The sequence below is a fragment of the Carassius carassius genome, chromosome 3, assembly GCF_963082965.1.
Source record: "Carassius carassius chromosome 3, fCarCar2.1, whole genome shotgun sequence".
Classification (NCBI taxonomy): domain Eukaryota; kingdom Metazoa; phylum Chordata; class Actinopteri; order Cypriniformes; family Cyprinidae; genus Carassius; species Carassius carassius.
Window position 1 is genome coordinate 38,483,673 of NC_081757.1, and position 23,060 is coordinate 38,506,732.

Genomic DNA, 23,060 nt, shown 5'->3' on the forward strand with positions numbered 1-23,060 from the left:
CCATAAGAATCAAAGCCATGACCATGACAACATAGAGGCATTTTCTATCAGTTTTTGTGAATCAGTACTGAGCCCTCGCTATTTTTCACAGATTGTGAAGTTTGATGCTGAGACAAAGCAGCAGATTGAGTGGACTGGAGGAGAAGGTTTTGCCTCCGAGCCTGTTTTCATTCCCAGGCCTGACGCAGTTGATGAAGATGATGGTAATTTACTCAGTCATAATAAATAATTTGTGTGACGTTTGTGCTTTTGATAAAACCAATCACATTCAGCTGGATCATATCATCAGTAAAAAAAAAAAAAAAAAAAAATGTTAATTAAATTGAATGGCATTTCATTTTCATTTTATGCTTTTATACATTTTTAACTTAACTTGTCTAAACACTAAACTGTTTGCTGTCTCTTCTCTAAATTTTTAGGTGTAGTCCTGACAAGCATCATAAACGCCAAACCAGCGCAGGGAGGCTTTCTACTGCTGCTTGATGGCAAGTCTTTTAAAGAGATTGCCCGGGCATGTATAGATGTAGATCTTCACATGGACATGCATGGCTACTTCATACCAGACAGCAGTTAAGAGTTCGACGTCTGCCAGCTGTATGGGCATAATAACAGCGATTGAGAATCTCCTGTAAATGTTGAGATTTTGATAATCTGGTTACAAATTTGTGAAAGACCAATTGTATGAAGTTGTGTTTTATGACTGAACATATACAGTTGTTTACAGGAAAGAAAAAAAAAAAAAAACGGACAACCTCCGAACCATGGAAATGTTTCTACACATGATTTTGATGTCTTGTTTGGAAATAAAATATGTAATTGTATAAATTGTTACTGTTTGAAAGGTCATTAATTGCATGTAGTTATATCAAACCGAAACGTGAACTGTATTTTTTTCTGCTTGCATAAAGAAATTATAAAGTGAAGTTATTTCTGTCATTATAGATAAAGCCAGTTTTATATATACTGTACTATACTAAGTGCATTTAAAACCCTATACATTCAAAATAATTTTTTTTAAAGGCTGCATCTTTTTAGTACAATGTTAATGTGCTATATATTGTTGGCTTCAAGTCCTCTGTTATTGAGCTATTAATATCACCACACATGAAAGAAGAAAATTAATTATTTTGTTAATGAATTATGCAACTAGTCAAAAGTATGAGCTCACCTACTTATTACTAATTTCGGCATTTTATAATAATACTATGATTATATCTATGAAACAAAACAGATGTATGGATTTGAAAAATCATGGGCTCACATTAAACTCCTGTTTTAATTTTGTGATGTTTTAAAAAAAAATTTGATCTGTTTAGTTACTTTTAAAAAAAAAATTTAATAGTGTGATTTTTGGTAAATTTCATTAAAACCACTTTGGGATGACCCACAATCACAGGCCTAATTATTATTAATTCTATTAACATTATATGACCCGCAACAAAAATGAACTAAAAACAAAACACAAAAATGTTCTACCCCACCTTATTTCATTCTTAGATAATAACAAGTGAGATTTCAGAGAAAGTTCTGCCATCGTTTACTCACCCTCAAGAAGGATGTGAAAAAGCAAATGTATTGCCTGTTATGTAATTCAAAGATAATAACAATTGAGATTTCAATTACATTTTCATCGCTGAAACTGTACTGTGAAATCTGGACAGACACCTTCCTGAACGAGCCCGTATGAATCTTTTTAGAGAACCGATTCAAAAGATTCGAATCAAAAGGACGATGCTAATCCCAATCGTTTGATCACCAGGAGGCATAGGAGGCGCGAGAGACGTGTTCCTGAAGCTGGTGACGACATATTCCTGAGACAGGCGGGACGTGACTTTGTCAAGTCTATTTTCAGTTTAATTTTATACATTGATGAACTGACAAGCTGCCTCTGCACCAAAATGTCTGTGCTCAGGACCATCAGATGCAACGTAAATGTTTGAATCTTCTACCTTTATCTTAACGAGTGTGTTTTGACTGCGCTTGCTTAAAATGACAGTTGCATGCGTTAACGTGACAGCGTTGTTTGTGAATGGACGCAGTGAGCGTTAAGCTGCACTGTTATGGAACGCCAAACGGGTCACATTTCGCCATTAACCAGACGCCTGGTGTGCAGAAAACCATAAAATACGGCGTTTTGTAGGACAGACGGCGTAAATTACGGCGTTTTCACACTGCCACCTTTATGGAAAGCCAAATGGGTCAGAATACGCGTGCTTTTCAACGCCGTATTCATTTTAAAACGCCGTTTTCATAACGCCGCCAGGCGTTAAATAAGCGCCGTTACGTGATAAGTTGACGCCAGACGCCACCAGGCGTTAAAATAACGCCACACGCCTACCGACGTTAAGTTAACGCGACACGCCACTTAAGATGCAAATTTATTCGCTCATCTACATGGACACACCTCTCATGGCTACGAGGACTCTACGGCAAGTCAGAGCATCCAGTTTGCAAGAGCGCGAAGATGGCAAGAAGAGCGTTTGTTTTGCAGTGTAAACACACTGTTAATGACTGCACTCGCCTTTTACTGTCTGATAATCCCGGGCCTGCTGTTTTTCAGTCATCATTAAACAGGTAAAGATTGTGTTTATGTTCTCCAAAATAATTTAGTTAGAGTTGTAACGGTCACGTTTTGATAGACACGATTACATGAGCTGTTGATTTAACTTGCTAATTTTAATGGCACAATAATGGCACAATATTTTTTTTAACACAATTTACTAACTTTTATGCCCCAGAACTATGTTAAGTCATCTTAATACATTTTATGCAGTTGTTTGGAAGCAAACAAGATGCATTACAGTGTTTCTCCACCCTGGACCTGGGCATCCCCCAACACTGCACATTTTGTATGTCTTCCTTATCTGACACTGCCTTTTCAGTCCCCTGAGTTTCTTTTAATGAGCTAATGAGTTAAATCAGGTGTGTTTGATTAGGTAGACACACAAAATGTGCATTGCTGGAAATGCCAGAATGAACTGTCTCATATAGTTATTACAGGAATCACAAATAATTCCAACTTTGAAAATGATCAGTCGTTTGAACGAATGGACTGAATGATTTTTAAACATTTACTGACACCTACTAGCAGTGAGTATCTTTTTTAGTTTATGTTTAAAATATATTGGCTATATAGTTTCTCAAAAATTGAAATTCTTTTTATTAACATCTACCCACCCCAATGTTGTTTCAAACCTAAATGTCTATATTTCTTTTGGGGAACATATATTTTGAAGAATGCTGGTAACCAAGCTGTTTTAGTCATTAAATGTATGTAAATAATGATTCAGATGCAGCTTCAATAAATAAATAAATAAATAAATAAAAAATTGACAGTGTAGCCTAAATGTAAATTGAATATTTCTTTCTAAAGCAACATGTTAGAACAACATTTTTTAGACTTTAAAATAAGTTTTGAGGTTATTTTTCTTTCTTTTTAAAAAAACATAGCATGATATACTATTTAAAACAAAGCAAAAAATTATGTATTGTTATTAATTTATTTAATATAAAAATAATAATAATAAAAAAAAAACATTTACTTTTTAGACTTCAAACCATGCTGAGGAGCCTGGAATGGGCAAAGGGGACTCTTCTACATACTCAGGCAGCAGATGAGATCATCCATGAAGTATCAGATTTTATTCAGGAGATTCAAACTTCTGAACCAAGAGCACAGGATGGTAAATGCAATCAAACAATCTTAATTACTCACAGTAAACTTCAGTTAGATTGTCTGATTTTGATGGCCAGTAACTTGACATCTACAGTAATATATTTTGAATAATTTTGCTAAGCATAACATATCACACAGACATACAAACTATTGGAAAAATTAAGAAGTCTGTTTATAATTGTTTATAAAAGCAATATATTATAATTATTCTACAGACAGCACTGTATATCGACCTCCACTGATTCGTAGTGGATCCAGAGGTGCACCATCTTATGTCATTACACAGGATCAGCTGTCATTTTTGTTGTCTTGTGGCTTCACTGTAAAACAGATTGCACAAATTCTACACACCTCCATATCCACAGTCAAGCGACGTTTAAGGTAAGTTATATAATATAATAACTAATATCCATTGACTACACACATTATACCCTGTTCACAGGTGTATTTGTCATGCAAAACTAATAAAATGATGGAAACATTTTATTTTATCCCAGTTACATATGTTACATGTAGTGTGCATAATTACATGATACTGACCATAAACTAAACCCTAATCCTATTCCTAACCACAACCCTATAGTAAGTGCATCTAGATTATTATTATTATTATTTAGTACTTAAATGTGTAATTACACTGTGTAACCCGATTAATAAAGTGAATTTTATTTATATTTACATTTAGTCAGTTAGTGGACACTTTTATCCAAAGCATTTTATAACAATAGAAACATATTTGGGAATTTGCTCCACCTAGATTAAAATGTCATATGTTTAGGCTGACTGGAGTACTCATCTCATTAGATCATAATGAGTTGGGAAAAATGCTGAGTGCAACTTTTGATTTATTTTAGCGCTCCTATTAAATGTTAAAATGCTTGGATATATATTTCCAGGTGCTTCAATCTGTTGCAGTCTTCCTCATACTCAGATATATCTGATGCAGATTTAGATGAAAAAATTAGGGATATAGTGGCTGGAAATGACCAACTTGGACCAGAGGCAGTTCGAGCACAACTGAGGACAGAGGGAATTCGGGTTCAGAGGTGCAGAGTGCGGAGCAGTATGCATCGTGTCAACCCAAGGGCTGCAGCTCTCAGAGCAATGTCTCAGAGACTACGTAGAAGGTCCTACCGTGTCGCAGGACCTAATTCTTTATGGCATCTTGATGGAAATCACAAACTAATAAGGTAATTTTCTTTTTAAATGCAATCTTAAACATTGCATTATGCCTTAACCACTTTATTCTTCTGTTGCTTTAACAAAATGCCATTAAGTCACTAAATTTAAAATTTGTTTTTAAAAGTCTAAATTTCAGAATTAAGCAGTTGATTAACAGAAATCAGTATGGCTGCATAAAAAGGGTTGTTGAAATGGATGTAACAGTGCTCTTGTAGAACATCTAAAGCACACCCTTCATTGGATATTTTGTTGTTGTCTAATGCAGGTTTTATGCTCAACTAAGTAATTATGTATTTGTGTTAATTTAGATGGAGGATAGTAATTCATGGTGCCATTGATGGCTACAGTCGGCTTGTCACCTTTCTCCAAGCATCTAACAACAATCGCAGCAGCACTGTCATGAACTGCTTCTTGGATGCCATTTCCAAATATGGAGTCCCTTCCAGAGTAAGGACTGACCATGGGGGAGAGAACAATGCAGTGTGCTTGTTCATGAACCTGTTCAGAGGCACTGAACGAGGGAGTGCTCTTAGAGGAAGAAGTACACACAATCAGAGGATTGAAAGACTTTGGGTCGATCTGTGGCGTGGGGTGTCAAATGTGTACTATGACCTTTTCCACTTTCTTGAGAGTGAGGGCATTGTGGATGTAGATAATGAAATGCACATGTGGGCTCTGCAATATGTCTACATCCCAAGAATTAACAAAGACTTGACAAATTTTAAACACCAGTGGAACAATCATGGTTTACGAACCGAGAGACACCAGTCACCTCTACAAATCTTTGTCCGGGATTGCCTGGCACAACAGAGTCTGCCAAGTACTGCAATGCAGGAGATATTTGCAAGACCCTCAGACTCCACTGGAGGAGAGACTAATTCAGCAGAGCTTGTTGGTGGTGACAGTCATTCTGTATCTGGAGCGGTATCTCATGTGCATTGGCTTGAACGAGTTACCGTACCTCCAAACCAGTTCACTGTGACTGATGATGAGATGAAACAACTCACAGAACAAATTGATCCACTTGAAGGTCCCCGGGAAAATCTTGGAGTAAATGTACTTAAAGATGTCCTTTCTTTTGTGGAAAACCTAAGAATGTAAATTGACATTTAACAGTGTCACTGTTACTTGTTTGAAGTGTTTTACATGGCATGTGTCATATTCTGATCGGTATCTCCCCTCTACTTTCCTGACTCATTTATAGTTTATGTAAGGGCTAGTCATATCCCTGAGATAAAAAAAAAAAAAAAAAAACACTAAATCACATTAATAAACAACTTTTTATTGTAATTGTGATGTAAATTTCATTAATTTGTAGTATAATCTGAATACTTTCAGATGTGGATTCTTATCAGATATCCCAAGACAGAGCAGAACTGGAGAAAGGGACAAAACTTAGCAACCCCTACAAACATCAAAAAGCTGTAGTAGAACTGTATGATGAAATGTCCATTGTATAACTTTAGATAATCGAAGTGCACACATCCAACAGGCTGAAGGGCTTAATGTGAGTGCTCAACCACGTAAATACCTAAAACTAAGAAGAAATTTGGCACACCACAGCTCCAAAAGTATTATGTTCTCATCAAAGGTGACATTCCGAGCCTACAAGCTCTTCATTAGACAATGAACACATACATAGTTCAGGTTTTATATATAGCACAAACCTGAATGACATGATCACCCACATGATCCAAAAAAGGGCAATCAGGAAATCACCTCACATAAAGGCAATAAACAAACCTAAAAGTGAATACAACCACTAACTACAAATTCTGAACCTAAGCCTATATAAAAAAAATAGCTGTAAAGTATACATAAATTATAGAATCAAATTTACATTTGATTCTATCTTGATGTTGATTGTTTTCTTAACATCAGGCATTTTATTTAATGATTTTTGTGAGAGATAAAGTATTGTTCTTTTATGTATATTTTGCAAGTATTTTTTTTTTTTTAATATGTTGAGGTTCAGCATTTGTAGTTAATGGTTGTTTTCACTTTTATGTTTATTGCCTTTATCTGATTGCCATTCGGTTTGGGGGGCGGGGGGTCATGTGGGTGATCATGTCACTCTAGTTTGATGTATGTGATCATTGTCTGATGAAGAGCTTGTAGGCTTGAAATGTCACTTTTGGTGAGAATATAAATATTTTTCTACTCTTAGAGCAGTGGTGTGCCAATTTAGCTCTTCATGTTTCATAATAAAACTTTAAAACATGAAAATATTTAAAACTATTACATCAGTAACAGCCAACACAATTTTTCTACATCACTCCAAAAGTGGGGGATTGCAAAATACCACTTTCCATGTTTTCTCTGAAGAGTTCATAGCTGGGATGGATTGGTAGCCTCAAGACAATGCTGCAGGTATTTGCCTCTGGAAAAATTTTAGGGGCCTCATTCTCTTGAGGGTGTAAGAACTCCAATTTGGGTTCCACTGGGAACCCTAGCCTCGGAATAGCAGTAGATCCTGACACAAATCCAAGAATCTTGTCTAAGGTGAGGGGATATGCAGTTCCTTCTAGTAAAAATGAACAGGAAAAAAAAAAGTTAATGACCATTTTGCAGATACAGAATACCAGTAAAGTAGTTGTCACAGTTTATTGTACTTCATGTTCTTCCAAACCCATATAAGTATCCTCATCCCAGATAACAATAAAGTATAGTTGAATGTACTAAAAATACTTAAAAACAAGCAAGTACTTTTGTAGTAAATTCATTTTTTTGTGCTAAATAAGATTATATTTTATATAGACACTAATTAAAGGTGTATTTCTACTTGCACTTGAAAAAGTATATTAAGTAGCACTAATACTCAAATTCATTTTTAGTGCATTGAAATAAAGTATCCTATCACAAAAATATACAGAGGACTTTTATTTGTGTACTTCTAAAGTTTGATTTCATTACATTAAAAATTAGTTCAATCTTAGTAGATTTTTATATAGTAATCCTAAATTAAACTTTTAATAAATATAAGTACATTTTCCCAACTGTACCACATAAGTACACTTAATATAAATTGATTTTAAGTGTAGTCAGATAAAGTAAACCAAATATACAAGTGTTTTATAAGTGTATTAGTTAAAGGTGTGCTATGGTTCAGTATATATTTAAAAGTGTATGAAAGATTTGTTCAAGTGGCAACTAAATACATTTTAATACAGGGATAATATGTTAAAAGCACACATGAGCTATGGGATTTCATCAAACATATATACATTTTTATTTAATTTATCTTAAAAAAATATGATAGATAGATAGATAGACAGACAGACAGACAGACAGACAGACAGACAGACAGATAGATAGATAGATAGATAGATAGATAGATAGATAGATAGACAGACAGACAGAGAGAGAGAGAGAGAGAGAGAGAGATCCAACATAGCTTCAGTTTGATCTCATACCTTCCACTTCTATGAGCCAGTCCCTCCAGAAACAGATTGTTCTACTCTCCACTACTCTCCTGTTGCTGCCAACTGGAGAAAGTTCTGCTTTAAACAAAGCAGATATGTCTTCGGCCAAAAGTGGCTTCTCCTCATACATAAATACTTCTTTAAAGAGCTGAGGATGCTTTTGCATCAAATGTAAAAGCCCAAGACACTCCAGGCCCTCTTTAAATCTAGATAAGCAAAACATGTACCAAATGTGAAACAATGACAAAATAGTACTGGTAATTTGTCAGGTGAAAATATCTGTACATTCTTATACTCACTGTTCCAAGGAATCCCTCAACCTGTTCTCGATGAAAAACTTGGTAGCTGATTCCACTAAGTTGTCTCTGTCTTCTAGCGTCTGGATGTGCCATAGAGACCCCAGCATACTTAATTGGTCAGACGCCTCCATTATAGCACACTGTGCTTCATTTACATTCTGTGCCAACTGGATCTAAATTGACAATGAATTTAACACAAAATTAGCCATTAAATACAAGAAACAAAATACTTATATAAAACATTTAAATATTTAATGCACACACAAACCCTTAAGTAAGAGCTTTTTAAGGTTAAGGTTAACAATTTAAACATTCTAAGATATTACCACTATCGCCAAATTACAGTTACTAACAAAGCAACAGCTGGCATAAATGAAAATGTGCAATATATAAACTAACCTTGGTCATCTTTGCTCTGAAGTCATAGTCAGCAATCTCTTGAAGGTCTGGTACTGGGGGCTGAAGGTTGCACACCTGACAGAACAGTCTTTCTGAAAAAAAATTTGGCTCCACACCACCATGTATCAGGCACACAGCTATCATCCGTCCAACTATTTTGTACATTCCATTGTACAGTGCTGTAACACATGGGAAAAGCATTATTATGTCTATAAACAATGCTTAGAAAATGTGTGGTGCTTCTTAAAAAATTAATCACTTTTTTCATAGGGGACTATGTTTTAATTTTAATAATTAAAGATGATTTTTATAAAGACCTAATGACATTCAATGTGAAAGTGTGCAGAATTACAGAAAATTATAAAGGAGGCAAACTATTTTTCCAAAATGCTTAATGTAAACACACACACACACAAATTAGGCAGGAGGTTACCTTTGGAATTGCAGGCAAGTGTTTTTTTCCAGTCCTCTCCATCAAATATTTCGCATGAGTGGATTTCCCTCATCAGCAAAGTTAAAAATTCTCTCGTTGGTCCACCCTCATCAGCGGCTCCCTCACCAATCCCATCAGCATCTCTGAACACAACATCTAGTTTTGCCTCAGGGTTAAAACGTTGGCGTCGGAAGGCTCTGATGCCACTGTCTAGGATGTTGCATCGTGTTACATTGATTTGGTTGGAAATGGGTGCAGCTGTAAAATCCACTTTGTTTGACATTGTATTTAACAATGATTTCAGGTCAACACTGAAAAAAATAAATAAAAGAGAATGTTACTCCGTCTTTTGATCCAACTACAGTATAAATACATGTCTAACAACATCAATTGACTTACTCATACTCATCTTCATCTGAGATATAAATATCTGTGTCTGGACTGAGTAAAGAAAATGCCACTGAAACTTCTGGAGAGGAGGCCACGGCTGGAGCTGGAGCAGCAGAGGAGGCCACGGCTGGAGCTGAGAAGGAGGCCACGGCTGGAGATGAGAAGGAGGCCACGGCTGGAGCTGGAGCTGGAGAGGAGGCCACGGCTGGAGCTGGAGCTGGAGAGGAGGCCACGGCTGGAGCTGGAGCTGGAGAGGAGGCCACGGCTGGAGCTGGAGCTGGAGAGGAGGCCACGGCTGGAGCTGGAGCTGGAGAGGAGGCCACGGCTGGAGCTGGAGCTGAGAAGGAGGCCACGGCTGGAGCTGGAGCTGGAGAGGAGGCCACGGCTGGAGCTGGAGCTGAGAAGGAGGCCACGGCTGGAGCTGGAGCTGGAGAGGAGGCCACGGCTGGAGCTGGAGCTGAGAAGGAGGCCACGGCTGGAGCTGAGAAGGAGGCCACGGCTGGAGATGAGAAGGAGGCCACGGCTGGAGCTGGAGAGGAGTTCACTTGTGCAAGTGCATAAGTACTCTGTAAAATTGAACAACTGTGATCTTTCATTTGAATGTACTATTGCACTATTTGTAGCACTTTTGTTTATACATAATATAAAGGAAGCAATAAAATATTAGGCTGTCCAAAAAACGAAGACTGATATGAAATAGATCAAACAATAGGAACACAGTTTCTACATAATACTGCAGACACAAAGAGGCCTTTTGAATATTAGATTAGATTACCTTCTCTTGTACATAAAGTGCCGATCTTCCTAGCTGCCCACTAGCAATTATGGCTGCTGGGGTTTTTGACTCCAGACTCAAACGTGAAACCTGCCTCTGTGCATCAACCCTGCATAATTCAAACTCTCTCCCTTGAAGCTGTGGAAACGTGCTTCTGAGAATTTCTGCAAACTGTGTCTCACTCTGCTCTCTCTGTACAACAAGTCTCTGACTGGCAATGGCATCTATTGGTCAACAATGTGAAATGCTGTTAGTTTAATTTGTTTACAATCAACATGACAATTTCATGAATAGCATTATAAGCAAAGGACTTACCTCTCAAAGAAGATAACCGATCAATACCAGTGCGGAGAAGAGTTACTTTAAATGTACATGTCACATTTCTCCTCCGCGTCCTTCTGGGACGAGCAGGACCATGCAACGGCTGTTCGTTGCGGAACATCTCAAACCTTTCAGAGAACATTTAAACATAACTCTACTACGAAATTTAAACATATTTGCTATAACCTAATTAATGATCTGAGATAAAGTAAGTTTGATACTTATTGTTTGTTATTATAATGTCATGATTTAAGTTGTCGAATTAAATCATCCAATTAATTTATAGGGCTAATAAATAGATTTTATTTAAAGATTTTACAGATAGATAGATAGATAGATAGATAGATAGATAGATAGATAGATAGATAGATAGGCAGACAGACATTCCCTACCTGTCCACAAGACTTTGTTCTCCAAGCTCTGCTGGTGATGCTTCAAGTAAACTGTCAAGTTGGGCATTTATGCGATCCCTAATCCCACTGAGACGTCTTCTAAAATTATTAGGTACACCAGACATCTTTGTTGTTCTCTGATAAAGAGATTAATAATGACCTAACAATCTAAAAAACGCGCCAGACACTACATCCGGTGCTGTCTTAAAATCATAAATGAATCAGACGTTTGAACGAATCGATTTAATAAATGATTCAGTGACATGCTGCCACCTACTGGCGGTTTCAGTTTCATTTTATAAATTGAGTCATTTAAATTGTTTAATATTTCTATATTCAAAACTTCATATTTTAAACATTAATCTCATAACATCGTTATTATGCATGAAGTCTGTAAATATTCCTTAATGCAACAAAAAAAGTTAAGTGCATGGCAAAGATGAAATGTTGATGCTAAGTTAAAATCTAAATGTTTTGGCTTTAAAATATGGAATACATTTAATAAAGTTTGAAAAAGGGGATTATAAAGGTTAAAAAACTAATCTTTAAGGAGTCAAATATCGCCCTATAATGTATATATATATATATATATATATATATATATATATATATATATATATATATATATATATATATATATATATATATATATATATATATATATATATAGTACAGACCAAAGGTTTGGACACACCTTCTCATTCAAAGAGTTTTCTTTATTTTCATGACTATGAAAATTGTAGATTCACACTGAAGGCATCAAAACTATGAATTAACACATGTGGAATTATATATAGAATTATATACATAACAAAAAAGTGTGAAACAACTGAAAATATGTCATGTTCTAGGTTCTTCAAAGTAGCCCCCTTTTGCTTTGATTACTGCTTTGCACACTCTTGGCATTCTCTTGATGAGCTTCAAGAGGTAGTCACCTGAAATGGTCTTCCACAGTCTTGAAGGAGTTCCCAGAGAGATGCTTAGCACTTGTTGGTGCTTTTGCCTTCTGTCTGCGGTCCAGCTCACCCCTAAACCATCTCGATTGGGTTCAGGTCCGGTGACTGTGGAGGACAGGTCATCTGGAGCAGCACCCCATCACTCTCCTTCTTGCTCAAATAGCCCTTGATGCCTTCAGTCTGACTCTACAGTTTACATAGTCATGAAAATAAAGAAAACTCTTTGAATATATATATATATATATATATATATATATATATATATATATATATAAAGGAATGTAAGCATAGACGCCTTAAGACCTTAATGTTACCTTTTAAAAACTAATTGCAAACGTTTACGCAAAGTGTATTAAATATAATCTACAAATCATGCAATACTGTACAACTAATTAAGAAAGGTTTTGAGAGATAGGCTAATCAGTCCAATGAGAGACAAGTACTAATCATTCTAATTGTTTATTAAATAATTCTTTCTTTTCACTAATTAATGTTTATGTTTTTATTAAACACATTAATAATGCTTATATTTTAGCATGTGCAATTTCACAAAGTATTTATAATGTGGCCAAAATTGCTTAATATTCAAGAAGGACATATAGAAATATGAAATAAATGTAATGTTATTATAGATTACAAAGAGATTTATAATGAAATACATCCAAAAGGTCATTATATATATATATATATATATATATATATATATATATATATATATATATATATATATATATATATATTCCAACACAGATTATAAATATATTTTGGAATATATTACAAGAAATTTATTATTTAACTGTTGTAATAATTTCCAAATTTACACTCATTTGTGTCATGTAATAACAATATTCATTATATGTATATATGTATATATATATATATATATGTGTGTGTGTGTGTGTGTGTGTATTTGTTTTTCTATTCTGGTGGGGACTTAAACCTGAATACACACAGACTCATGGGGACTCGTGTCACGGAGGGGACCTAAATTGACCTAAAAATGCAGAAAGTTTCCTGTGAGGGTTAGGTTTAGGGGTAGGGTTGGTGTAGGGCGATAGAAAATACGGTCTGTACAGTATAAAAACCATTACACCTATGGAGAGTCCCCACAAGGATAGCTGACCAGACGTGTGTGTGTGTGTGTAAGTGCTTTATTGTAAAAATTCAGGTATCTACTTTTGAGTATGATTTCAGTTTATCATATGTTATTATGTTTTAAAAAGGAAGAAAAAGTACCCTCAAAAGATATTTTATCATATAGCCAAATTGTGTTAAATGAGAAAAGCAAAGAATGAGAAAACAGAATCAAAATGTAGCTTTAAAAATGTATATTTAATTTAGGTTTACACATGCTATGCTTTGTTTCAGAAGTTGCATCTGAATCAACATATATTTACAGACTAAAACAGTTTGGTTATCAGCATTCTTCAAAATATCTTCCTATGTTCCTCAAACGCAATAAAGACATAAGGTTTGAAACAACATTGGGTTGAGTAAATGTAAATAAACAGAATTTCTATTTTTGTAAAACTATGGCCAACTATTTATTAAATTGAAATGATATCCTACTCAAAATATAATATAATAATAAAATAATAATATTACTTCCTTATTAATTTAACTGTTGAATAAAATCATTTCCACATTTTCACTTCATGAGACTTCATGAGACAAAAGCTTATTCAGGGGCATTTATCCCCTATATGTACAATTGTAAGGGCTCTTCTTGCCATCTTCGCGCTCTTGCAAACTGGATGCTCTGACTTGCCGTAGAGTCCTCGTAGCCATGAGAGGTGTGTCCATGTAGATGAGCGAATAAATTTGCATCTTAAGTGGCGTGTCGCGTTAACTTAACGTCGGTCGGCGTGTGGCGTTATTTTAACGCCTGGTGGCGTCTGGCGTTAACTTATCACGTAACGGCGCTTATTTAACGCCTGGCGGCGTTATGAAAACGGCGTTTTAAAATGAATACGGCGTTGAAAAGCACGCGTATTCTGACCCATTTGGCTTTCCATACACCTTGTCAAATTCCAGGCCTAATGTCATATTGTAAAATAATGCTTACACTCAGTTGACATGTCTCTATGTGTTTAGCCTCAAGTGTTGTGTAGAAATCTAACCGCGCGGTCTTCATCCAGTCTGACTGATGGAGAGACGCGAATCACACAAGTGTTGAAGGAGAAGTTTCCTCAAGCTTCGTCGCTCAAGGTTGTGGATATATCAGGTTAGTCCCGACTGAATGAAGGTGAAGATCTGAATTGTGTTTAAACAGTCATGAAGTGTGCTGTACGTAATGCATTTACATTCATTTCAGGAGGCTGTGGTGCAATGTACGAAATACACATCGAGTCTGATGAATTTAGAGGAAAGAGAATAGTGCAACAGCATCAGTTAGTAAATCAGGCAAGTCAAATCCGAAATCTATTATGTTCAGTATAATAGTGCAATAAACAGTTCTGTGAGCTCTACTACTTCTATTAGTTTTTTTTGTTCACTTAAATAGTCATGTGGTGAACAACTGAACATTGTTTATATAAAGCTTTAGAACATATGAATCACTTAAAATGGCTAAGCTTACATGTTTTAAGCTTTTGTGTTGAACCTATAAAAATTAAGTTAATTCAGTTGATTCGCATTAATATAATCAATGCGAATATAGTCAAACTTTCGTTTTACCTTCATTCAAATGCGTTCAAATTCTTGTCATTTTTCATAACCTTCAACAGAGGAGTGAATTGCATGAACTCTGGATCAAACCTGTGTGAACTGAATAAACCTGAACTGGATTGGATTTGTTTTGGTTTTGTCAACTCTAAACCTATTCTGAGTTTGTTCAATCAGCTTTGTGTAACAGGCCACTGGTCTCGTCTTATCATACATCTGGTTAATTCATTTCTGTAGTTATCGCATAAGTTATGAGATCACAATGCATGTCATTAAAATAGTATTCAGTGTAAATGATAATCTATGGTTTGTTGTTCAACAGGCTCTCAAAGATGAGATTAAAGCCATGCATGGTCTACGCATATTCACTGATGTACCTAGAAAGTAGGAACTGCTCAGCGTCACGTCAGTCTGCTGTCTCTATGATATTATATCACGCACCTCAGTCTCTCTGTCTTTATAAAGTAAATTATGCAGAGTTATCACAGTGGCAGTGGAGTAATTTACAGATGCTATGAACAAACGATGTACAGTTATAAAAATATAGACATGGCTCACAAATGCTGTAATGCGCACAAAATAAAAGACTGTCGTATTTTTTATGTCTTGCCTGTGAATTAGTGTGAAAGAAGAATGTAAATGAGAGTGTGCAAGGCATGTTTATGGGTTGAATCTTCAGTCCAGTAGTTTTTTTTGATCCCGTTGTTTGTGTACAATCACACTTGAAGTAGCTTTGTCAGTTATCTGATTTATTTTCTGTTCTGTCATTAGGTCTGTCGATCCATTAAATTATATCACATCCTTTCCCCTTGTGTGGCAGAAGATTGATTGTATCCTAGGACAAGCAAACCAGATTATCATTTAATATGTCATTTCTTCTATGTTTGTATTTTTTAAATGCATGGGTATGTTCAACAGAAACCATTTTCACCACTAGATGTCAATAAGCATTTCATCAGTCCTATTTTGAATTGTTTTGCCAGTTTAATAGCATACAGTGACTAAATTATACAGATCTACTTTATTATTTATGAAGTATTTATGCATTAGTTTCTTATGTAGGCTATTACTAGTTTTACGGTATTGTAGCTTGTTTGGATACCTTATGTGAGACATGATGTTCTGCTTTCCAGTGTGGATAAAAGCGTTCAATCAGATTCATTAGCGAATCGGTTCGTTCGGACAGTTCGATTCAGTGGTTCAGAATGTTTAAGATATGCCAGAAGTGCAAATTTCGGCGTTTAGACGTAAATATCTTTGGTAAATATTTATGTTTATAATTGTATTTCCGAATAAAATGTGTACAGTCATTTTAGTTTCAGTAAACAGTTTCAATTATGTATCGACTCATTTGAACTACTTAATTGTTTATCGAATACTATCTTAATTTTATTTTTTTTTCGGGAGAGGCAAAATAATTTAATTAAGAAACTGTTTAACACTTTATTTTCGAAACCGTCTCGTACGTTTTAAAAGTCGAATGATTTACAAATGTTGTGCGAATCGGTTCGAATGAACGGTTCAAAAGAACGACTCGTTCACGATTCGAACGTCGCTAGTGGATGGTGGTGCGGCAGGAACAGCAAAGAGCGCAGTCTCCGGGAGGGCTTCAGCAGACCGTTAGGCTGTTCACATCACCTTCAGACATGGCAAAGGAAGGGACCGAGATTGCTGAAGAGACCGAGCAAATGATAGACCAGAAGGAGCCGGACAATCCCGTTTCTGCGGTTGTAGATTCAAAAGAAATGCGGGCTGTGCTGCTCACGGGCTTTGGTGGTCTAAACAAACTCAAAGTCACCAAGAAACCAATGCCAGAGCCTCAAAGAGGAGAAGTCAAAATTCGCGTGAAAGCATGGTAAATATTTCATTTTAAATAGTTATTTATTTAATCGTTTTCACCATGCGTAATGACTATGATGTGGCACATCTGAGACTTCGCGCGACTGGCAACAGCAGCAACATGTTGCCGCAAAAAAAAAAACAGGTGTCTTCATAATATCCATATCAGTCATTTTATTTAGCATAATGCTGGTGGATTTTGAGGTTAGATGCACTTTTAAATAAATCATCAGAAAAAGAATCCATATCCGTTTTGTTGGTTCCTCTGCGGAGATCACTGCAGAGATTTCAAACCATACGCTGTGAAATGTTTACTTTGGGTTATGATTATTAGATGATAGAAACAAAACAGTTTTGTGTCACATTTAGGAATAATATTCGCTAGCAGATCCTCATCTAGTTTGTTCTTGATGTGCTTGACTGCTCTTGGGACATTTAAACTTAATAATATTATGTAAATACGTGGAATAACGCCTTATATTATAAAAGTGTTATTGTGTGTTGTAAACTTGATCAAATTTGAGTATTTTAGAATACTTTCTGATTTATGATTGAAATGAACTAGAATTAAGTATTAGCTATTTATCTTGACGTCAACATTCATTTTACAGTGGGTTGAACTTTCTTGATCTAATGGTGCGTCAAGGAAATATTGATAATCCTCCAAAAACGCCTCTTGTGCCTGGATTTGAGTGTGCTGGGATTGTAGAGTCTGTGGGAGAAAACACCAAAGGCTTTGAGGTATGTGCAGAAATGTTTTTAATGCTGGTGATTTTGTTGTGCACTTATTCAGGAAGGGGTTAGTGCTTTTCTAAACTTTCATAAAAATGCTCATAGTTTGAACTTAAATAATAATAATAAAATAAATCCTAGTTTTATATGCTTCCAATATCAGTCCTTTCAGTCTGGCACTGCGTTTTGCTTTATAGAAGGGATAGTTATCCCGTATATGAAAGTTTCCATCCAAGAAATAGATGAGTTTCTTCATTGGCTCACCAGTAGATCTATTGCAGTGAATGGGTGCCGTCAGAATGAGACCAGATTAAAAACATCACAATAATGCACAAGTAGCCTAATCCACAGGACTTCAGGCCACCAGCTAAAGCCTTGTAAAGCAGAAAGCTCTGTGTTTTTTTAGAAACAAATCCAGTGTTTAACCGATAGCTTCTGGCCAAGATAATCGAGGCCATAATCGATTAAAAAATTTCCTCCAGTGAAAATGAAAAAAAAAATAAAACATCCCCTGTTGTCCAGTCACATCATATTTGTTTAAAACTGTTTTGGACCGTTTATGCTTATAAAAAGTGTTAGATCTTTGCATATTTCTACCCTCACTTTATCAGACAAAACAACCTTTGTCTCTTGAGAAAGCAATATAATAGATAGTGGATGTATGGTATTTTAGCTGGAAGCAAGGTTTGGAATTAAAAATGTTTTTGACGATAATTGATGAGCTGGTATCGTGTGGATTACTTGCAATGTTTTTAGCAGCAGTTTGGATTCTCATTCTGACGGCACCCATTCACTGCAGAGGATCCATCGGTGACCAAGTGATATAATGCTAAATTTCTCCAAATCTGTTTCAAAAACTCATCTGCGTCTTGGATGGCTTGAGGTTGACTAAATTGTAAGCATGTTCTTATTTTGGACATGTCTTGCCTCCTTTCAGATAGGTGACAGAGTGATGGCCTTTGTAAACTACAGTGCTTGGGCAGAGGTGGTGTGCACACCGTTGGATTTCGTGCACAAGATCCCAGACGACATGACATTCCCAGAGGCAGCTGCCTTCTCTATGAACTTTGTGGCTGCCTACATGATGTTGTTTGAAGTGGCCAATCTCAGGGAGGGGATGTCTGTATTAGTTCACTCCGCAGGAGGTGCTGTGGTAAGTCTGTTGCTTTGAGGGAAAGAGTTAGTAAAGAAACTTTGATGTCGCAGATATTAAAGTTATATTTATTTTAGCTTATAAAAAATGGGGATTTGGACACAAACATACAATCCAATCCCATACTCATATTCAGCTTTCCGAGCTTCGCAAATGAAACCCAAAACAGCTTCATTATTTGGCTTTTGGTGGAATATGATCGAAATTAGTTTAAAACTGTCACAGAAACTATCGATCCCATTTTGTCCCGTTTCTCCTCTTTTTCCATATTAGGGTCAAGCAGTCGCTCAACTGTGTTCCACTGTCCCGAATGTCACTGTGTTTGGGACCGCCTCTCCCTTCAAGCACGAAGCCATACAGCATTCAGTCACTCATCTGTTTGACAGAAACATCGACTACGTTCCAGAAGTTAAGAAGTAAGCACAAACGCTGTTGTTGTTGTTCCGTGAAAGTAAATGAGCGTGGAGAAGCGGGATTGGTTAGATGGTGAGAATCTAAAAATGAGTCATACTGGGAGGCCAGTGCAAGTCTGAGAAGGCAGACGTCACCAGTACTTCCTCTAGACCTGTGTGGCTCCAGTCCCCATGGCAACACCCAGCAGATGGGAAAGTAGTGTGTTGTAGTATGGGGAGGGGCACCTGTACGTCCTTCTGATCAACCACACAAAGCCTGAAAATGTGCAGCAACTGACTCAGTCAGAGCCAGCCGCGACAAATATGAGAAAACATTATTTTGTAGGAGATTAAAGGGCTGGTGTCTAAAAATTCCTATGGTGAATCTCATTTGTGAAGCAATCTTTTGATATATTATTTTTAGTTACATACTGTATTTTAAGGTGTCCTTGTTACAGTGATGTATTTAAGTATATTAATTTCCTACATGTACTTACTATATGTGACCCTCGATATTGAGATTTATGCATCAAAAATAAAGCTGAAAGCTGAATAAATAAGCTTTCCATTGATGTATGGTTTATTAGGATCAGACAATATTTAGTTGAGATACAACTATTTGAATCACTGGAGTCTGAGGGTGCAAAAAAATCTAAATACTGAGAAAATCACCTTTGAAGTTTTCCAAATGAATTCTTAGCAATGCATATTACTAAACAAAAATTAAGTTTTGATATATATTGTAGGAAATTTACAAAATATCTTCATGGAACATGATCTTAACAATATCCTAATGATTTTTGGCATAAAAGAAAAATGGATCATTTTGACCCATTCAATGTATTTATGGCTATTGCTACAAATATACCCCAGCGACTTAAAGGGTTAGTTCACCCAGATAGCAAAATTATGTCATTAATAACTTACCCTCATGTTGTTCCAAACCCGTAAGACGTTTATCTTTGGAACACAGTTTAAGATACTTTAGATTTAGTCAGAGAGCTCTCAGTCCCTCCATTGAAGCTGTGTGTATGGGATACTGTCCATGTCCAGAAAGGTAAGAAAAACATCATCAAAGTAGTCCATGTGACATCAGAGGGTCAGTTAGAATTTTTTGAAGCATCGAAAATACATTTTGGTCCAAAAATAGCAAAAACGACGACTTTATTCAGCATTGTCTTCTCTTCCGTGTCTGTTGTGTGAGAGAGTTCAAAACAAAGCAGTCTGGATATCCGGTTCACGAACGAATCATTCAGTTCACCAAATCGAACTGAATCGTTTTAAACGGTTCGCATCTCTAATACGCATTAATCCACAAATGACTTAAGCTGTTAACTTTTTTAATGTGGCTGACACTCCCTCTGAGTTAAAACAAACCAATATCCCGGAGTAATTCATGTACTCAAACAGTACACTGACTGAACTGCTGTGAAGAGAGAACTGAAGATGAACACCGAGCCGAGCCAGATAACGAACAAAAGACTGACTCGTTCACGAGTCAAGAACCGGTTGCATCGGTTTTCGGATCACCAGTAGTTCTTTTGGACAGTTCGATTCAATAAACCGGTTGAAGAAAACGGTTCACCGGTTCTTTTGCGCTCGACATAATGGCGTCATTTGCGATGATTGCCCTTGATTCAAGCCTTTGGTTTACCCACGCTCATAACACTAGCACAGAATCAGTTCAGAATCAATCACCAAAAGAATCAGTTCGGTTCATGCGCTCTGTGTGTCAGTCAAGCGGCAACATTCTGATCTGAAAAATGAAGCCTACCCGGAAGTGCGAAAAACTGCAATACATCGAAAATCCGCCAGGGGAAGGTCCCAAAAGGGAGCAAATGTCCATAGCCCCCCATGTTAAAATGTCCGTTTTCACAGAATAAATTCATGTTTTTACAAGTTGGTCCCATGGACTTTTATTGTATTTTTCGATAGCTTCCGAGTGCCTGACAACTGTGAGGGGGGGGTGATTTTTTTTCTAACTCGTTAGTTTAGATCTTATTTAGATATAAAATATATGACAATAAGGGTGTGGTTAACTTTGAGTGACAGCTTGATTGACAGCTGACAAGGCAGCGCCACGGAGAATGACAACAAGAAGCGCCATTTTTTAATACAGTTGACATATAATACTACTGTTTCTGTATCATGAAATGTAGTTTTAATAGGTTTTCAGGCGAGAATGTAGTTGTTTAAAGCTCAAATCTGTGGTTTATTTAAAGATTTATGAAAATTGTATCCAGTTGATCCAGCGATGACCGGGCGTTCATGTGCCCCGCCTGAAGCAGTCTTTCCTCGGCTAGACCTTCTAAAGTTTGCCGCCAATGCCGCGGACTCTGGCGTCTCTGTAGTGGTTAAACATGAGATATAATTCATCTTGTGTATATCTAATGGGCGATTTTTGGTCTCGTAAATCTATAATTTTTTCCCTGGGCAATCGTTTTGGCTGAGGGGAAGTTTCATAACTTTATAAGCTATTTAACTTTACCGATGTATGGTTAGACTAGAGCGCTGACTTTGTGTGTTTAACTGAATTGTTTGCTTTATTTGTATAGCTTCTTATACTTTTTACTTATACTTTTATAATGGCTAATATTGATAAAACTGAAATTTAACAAAAAGAGACTGGGTTGAGTTTTGTCATTTTAAATTTTAATACAACGAAGATGATCTGTAATGTTGTTTACTGCAAAATCTGTTGTTTACTACAAATGTACATATTGCCTGGACCATAAAATGTTTAATATTTTTATATTATATTTAAAATGAAAAGAGGCAGGTTTGTGTCTTATATTTTGTTTTTTTCATAAATAGGCAAACGTTATGTGTAGTTGAATATAATCAATATGCGTTGCCTGAACCACATTTGTGTGGCTATAATGTTTAAGATTTCTTTTAATGAAAACGAAAATAGTTAGTATGATGTTTTATAACATATTTCGTTGCCTAAAATATACACAGAGATAACCGAATTTGCAGGGCGAGCTGAGTGAAGCTCGCTGCGTCAGAAGGTGGGCGGGGCTAGGATTTCCCAAGATTTTCCAAGATGGCGCAGCCCATACCCCCCATAAACGGCTTCAAACCCGTTCTTCAGAAAGTCTATGAGTGACGTCATAGACGCTTTGTCCATATTTTTTATAGTCTATGGTGTCAGTCTGCTTCAAGCTGAATCACACATGCGCAGTATCATCAGCTCCTCGATTCTTCTTATCTGACTCGGCTCGATGTTCATCTTCAGTTCTCTCTTCACAGCAGTTCAATCAGTGTACTGTTTGAGATAATAAATACTATGGTAATTTTAAAATAAAAAACAACACCATGTTATTATATTTGGTTTATGACCAAGATTGATAGTACTTGATTGTTTTGTTAGGTTAATTCTAAAAAAATAAAATAATTTGAAGTAATTAGATTTTTGTACAAAACAAAGCCAGAAAATGTGCAGCAACTGACTCATTTAAAGCCAACTGGAAGATATTTGAGAAAACATAATTTTGCAGAAGATATAAGTGCTGTTTTCTAACAATTCCCGTGGATCTCATTTATAAAGCATATTTGGTGGGTTTTAATTAGTTTCCCTTACAAAAAAAGTCTTATAACAAGACTGGTGCAGAAATGCCACAAATATTATGATAATTCTACAATAAAAAATCACAAAAATTTGTTAAAATACCCTGGTAATTCTAAAATACAAAACAACTACAACATGGTATTACCTACAATGGTAGTACTTGATGTTTTTTTAGAATATAAAAACAACAACAACGTATTGAAACTATGGTAGTCCTTGCCTTTTGTATTTTGTGTGTTATTCTATCAAAATATGTTTTATTGAAGGGATTTGATATTGGTGCACGTTTATGTTCATAGTAATTCATGTAAATTGAGTTTGCGAGAGGAGATTAGGACTCTTTTCTTCTCTGTGGTTCCACATTCCTCTCAGGATCAGGGGCAAAGTAAAATTAAATTGGTCTCAAGTTGGTCTCCCACAATAGACAGGACCCAGGCATCACAAGACCTCCTAATGGTTAAGCC

At 36.1% G+C, this 23,060-nt stretch overlaps 4 protein-coding genes across 5 annotated transcripts in view; 3 read left to right on the forward strand and 1 right to left on the reverse strand.

Annotated features, from left to right (window-relative positions):
• Positions 1-735, forward strand: part of LOC132126452 (beta,beta-carotene 15,15'-dioxygenase-like) — a 12,417-nt gene extending 11,682 nt beyond the window's left edge. Inside the window, exons 10-11 of the mRNA XM_059537705.1 lie at positions 92-203; positions 420-735. Of these exons, the coding sequence (XP_059393688.1) occupies positions 92-203; positions 420-574 (267 nt within the window). The 3' untranslated portion in view covers positions 575-735. The remainder of the gene's footprint in view (positions 1-91; positions 204-419) is intronic.
• Positions 736-1,698: 963 nt separating this feature from the next.
• On the forward strand, positions 1,699-15,511 carry LOC132126463 (bolA-like protein 3). Its single transcript, XM_059537717.1, has 4 exons — positions 1,699-1,928; positions 14,340-14,469; positions 14,560-14,648; positions 15,232-15,511. The coding sequence occupies exons 1-4, from the start codon at positions 1,899-1,901 to the stop codon at positions 15,295-15,297; spliced, it is 315 nt and encodes a 104-aa protein (XP_059393700.1). The 5' UTR covers positions 1,699-1,898; the 3' UTR covers positions 15,298-15,511.
• LOC132126437 (uncharacterized) lies at positions 6,125-11,727 on the reverse strand. 2 transcript variants are annotated; one of them, XM_059537695.1, is made up of 8 exons: positions 10,892-11,727; positions 10,577-10,800; positions 9,811-10,367; positions 9,412-9,722; positions 8,979-9,070; positions 8,580-8,752; positions 8,272-8,486; positions 6,125-7,382 (listed from the first exon to the last, which is right to left on the reverse strand). In XM_059537695.1, exons 1-8 carry the CDS (start codon positions 11,037-11,039, stop codon positions 7,126-7,128), a joined length of 1,977 nt encoding a protein of 658 aa, XP_059393678.1. In that variant the 5' UTR covers positions 11,040-11,727; the 3' UTR covers positions 6,125-7,125. The 2 variants fall into 2 exon arrangements, with proteins under 2 accessions (XP_059393678.1, XP_059393671.1); XM_059537688.1 differs by having other exon boundaries at positions 8,979-9,157.
• A 932-nt stretch (positions 15,512-16,443) lies between the features above and the next one.
• Positions 16,444-23,060, forward strand: part of LOC132126471 (synaptic vesicle membrane protein VAT-1 homolog-like) — a 32,921-nt gene continuing 26,304 nt past the window's right edge. The window contains exons 1-4 of the mRNA XM_059537728.1: positions 16,444-16,764; positions 17,360-17,489; positions 18,418-18,633; positions 18,907-19,049. Coding sequence (XP_059393711.1) covers positions 16,472-16,764; positions 17,360-17,489; positions 18,418-18,633; positions 18,907-19,049 — 782 coding nt within the window. The 5' untranslated portion in view covers positions 16,444-16,471. The remainder of the gene's footprint in view (positions 16,765-17,359; positions 17,490-18,417; positions 18,634-18,906; positions 19,050-23,060) is intronic.

Excerpts from the sequence above, each read along its gene's own strand:
- LOC132126463 (XM_059537717.1), top strand. The coding sequence starts at position 1,899 with ATGTCTGTGCTCAGGACCATCAGATGCAAC. Across the intron at positions 1,929-14,339 it reads TCAGGACCATCAGATGCAAC|CCTCAAGTGTTGTGTAGAAA; the intron begins GTAAATGTTTGA and ends CTATGTGTTTAG. Across the intron at positions 14,470-14,559 it reads CAAGGTTGTGGATATATCAG|GAGGCTGTGGTGCAATGTAC; the intron begins GTTAGTCCCGAC and ends CATTCATTTCAG.
- LOC132126437 (XM_059537688.1), bottom strand. The coding sequence starts at position 11,039 with ATGTTCTCTGAAAGGTTTGAGATGTTCCGCAACGAACAGCCGTTGCAT. Across the intron at positions 10,801-10,891 it reads TCGGTTATCTTCTTTGAGAG|ATGCCATTGCCAGTCAGAGA; the intron begins GTAAGTCCTTTG and ends GTTGACCAATAG. Across the intron at positions 8,487-8,579 it reads TTGAGGGATTCCTTGGAACA|ATTTAAAGAGGGCCTGGAGT; the intron begins GTGAGTATAAGA and ends TTGCTTATCTAG.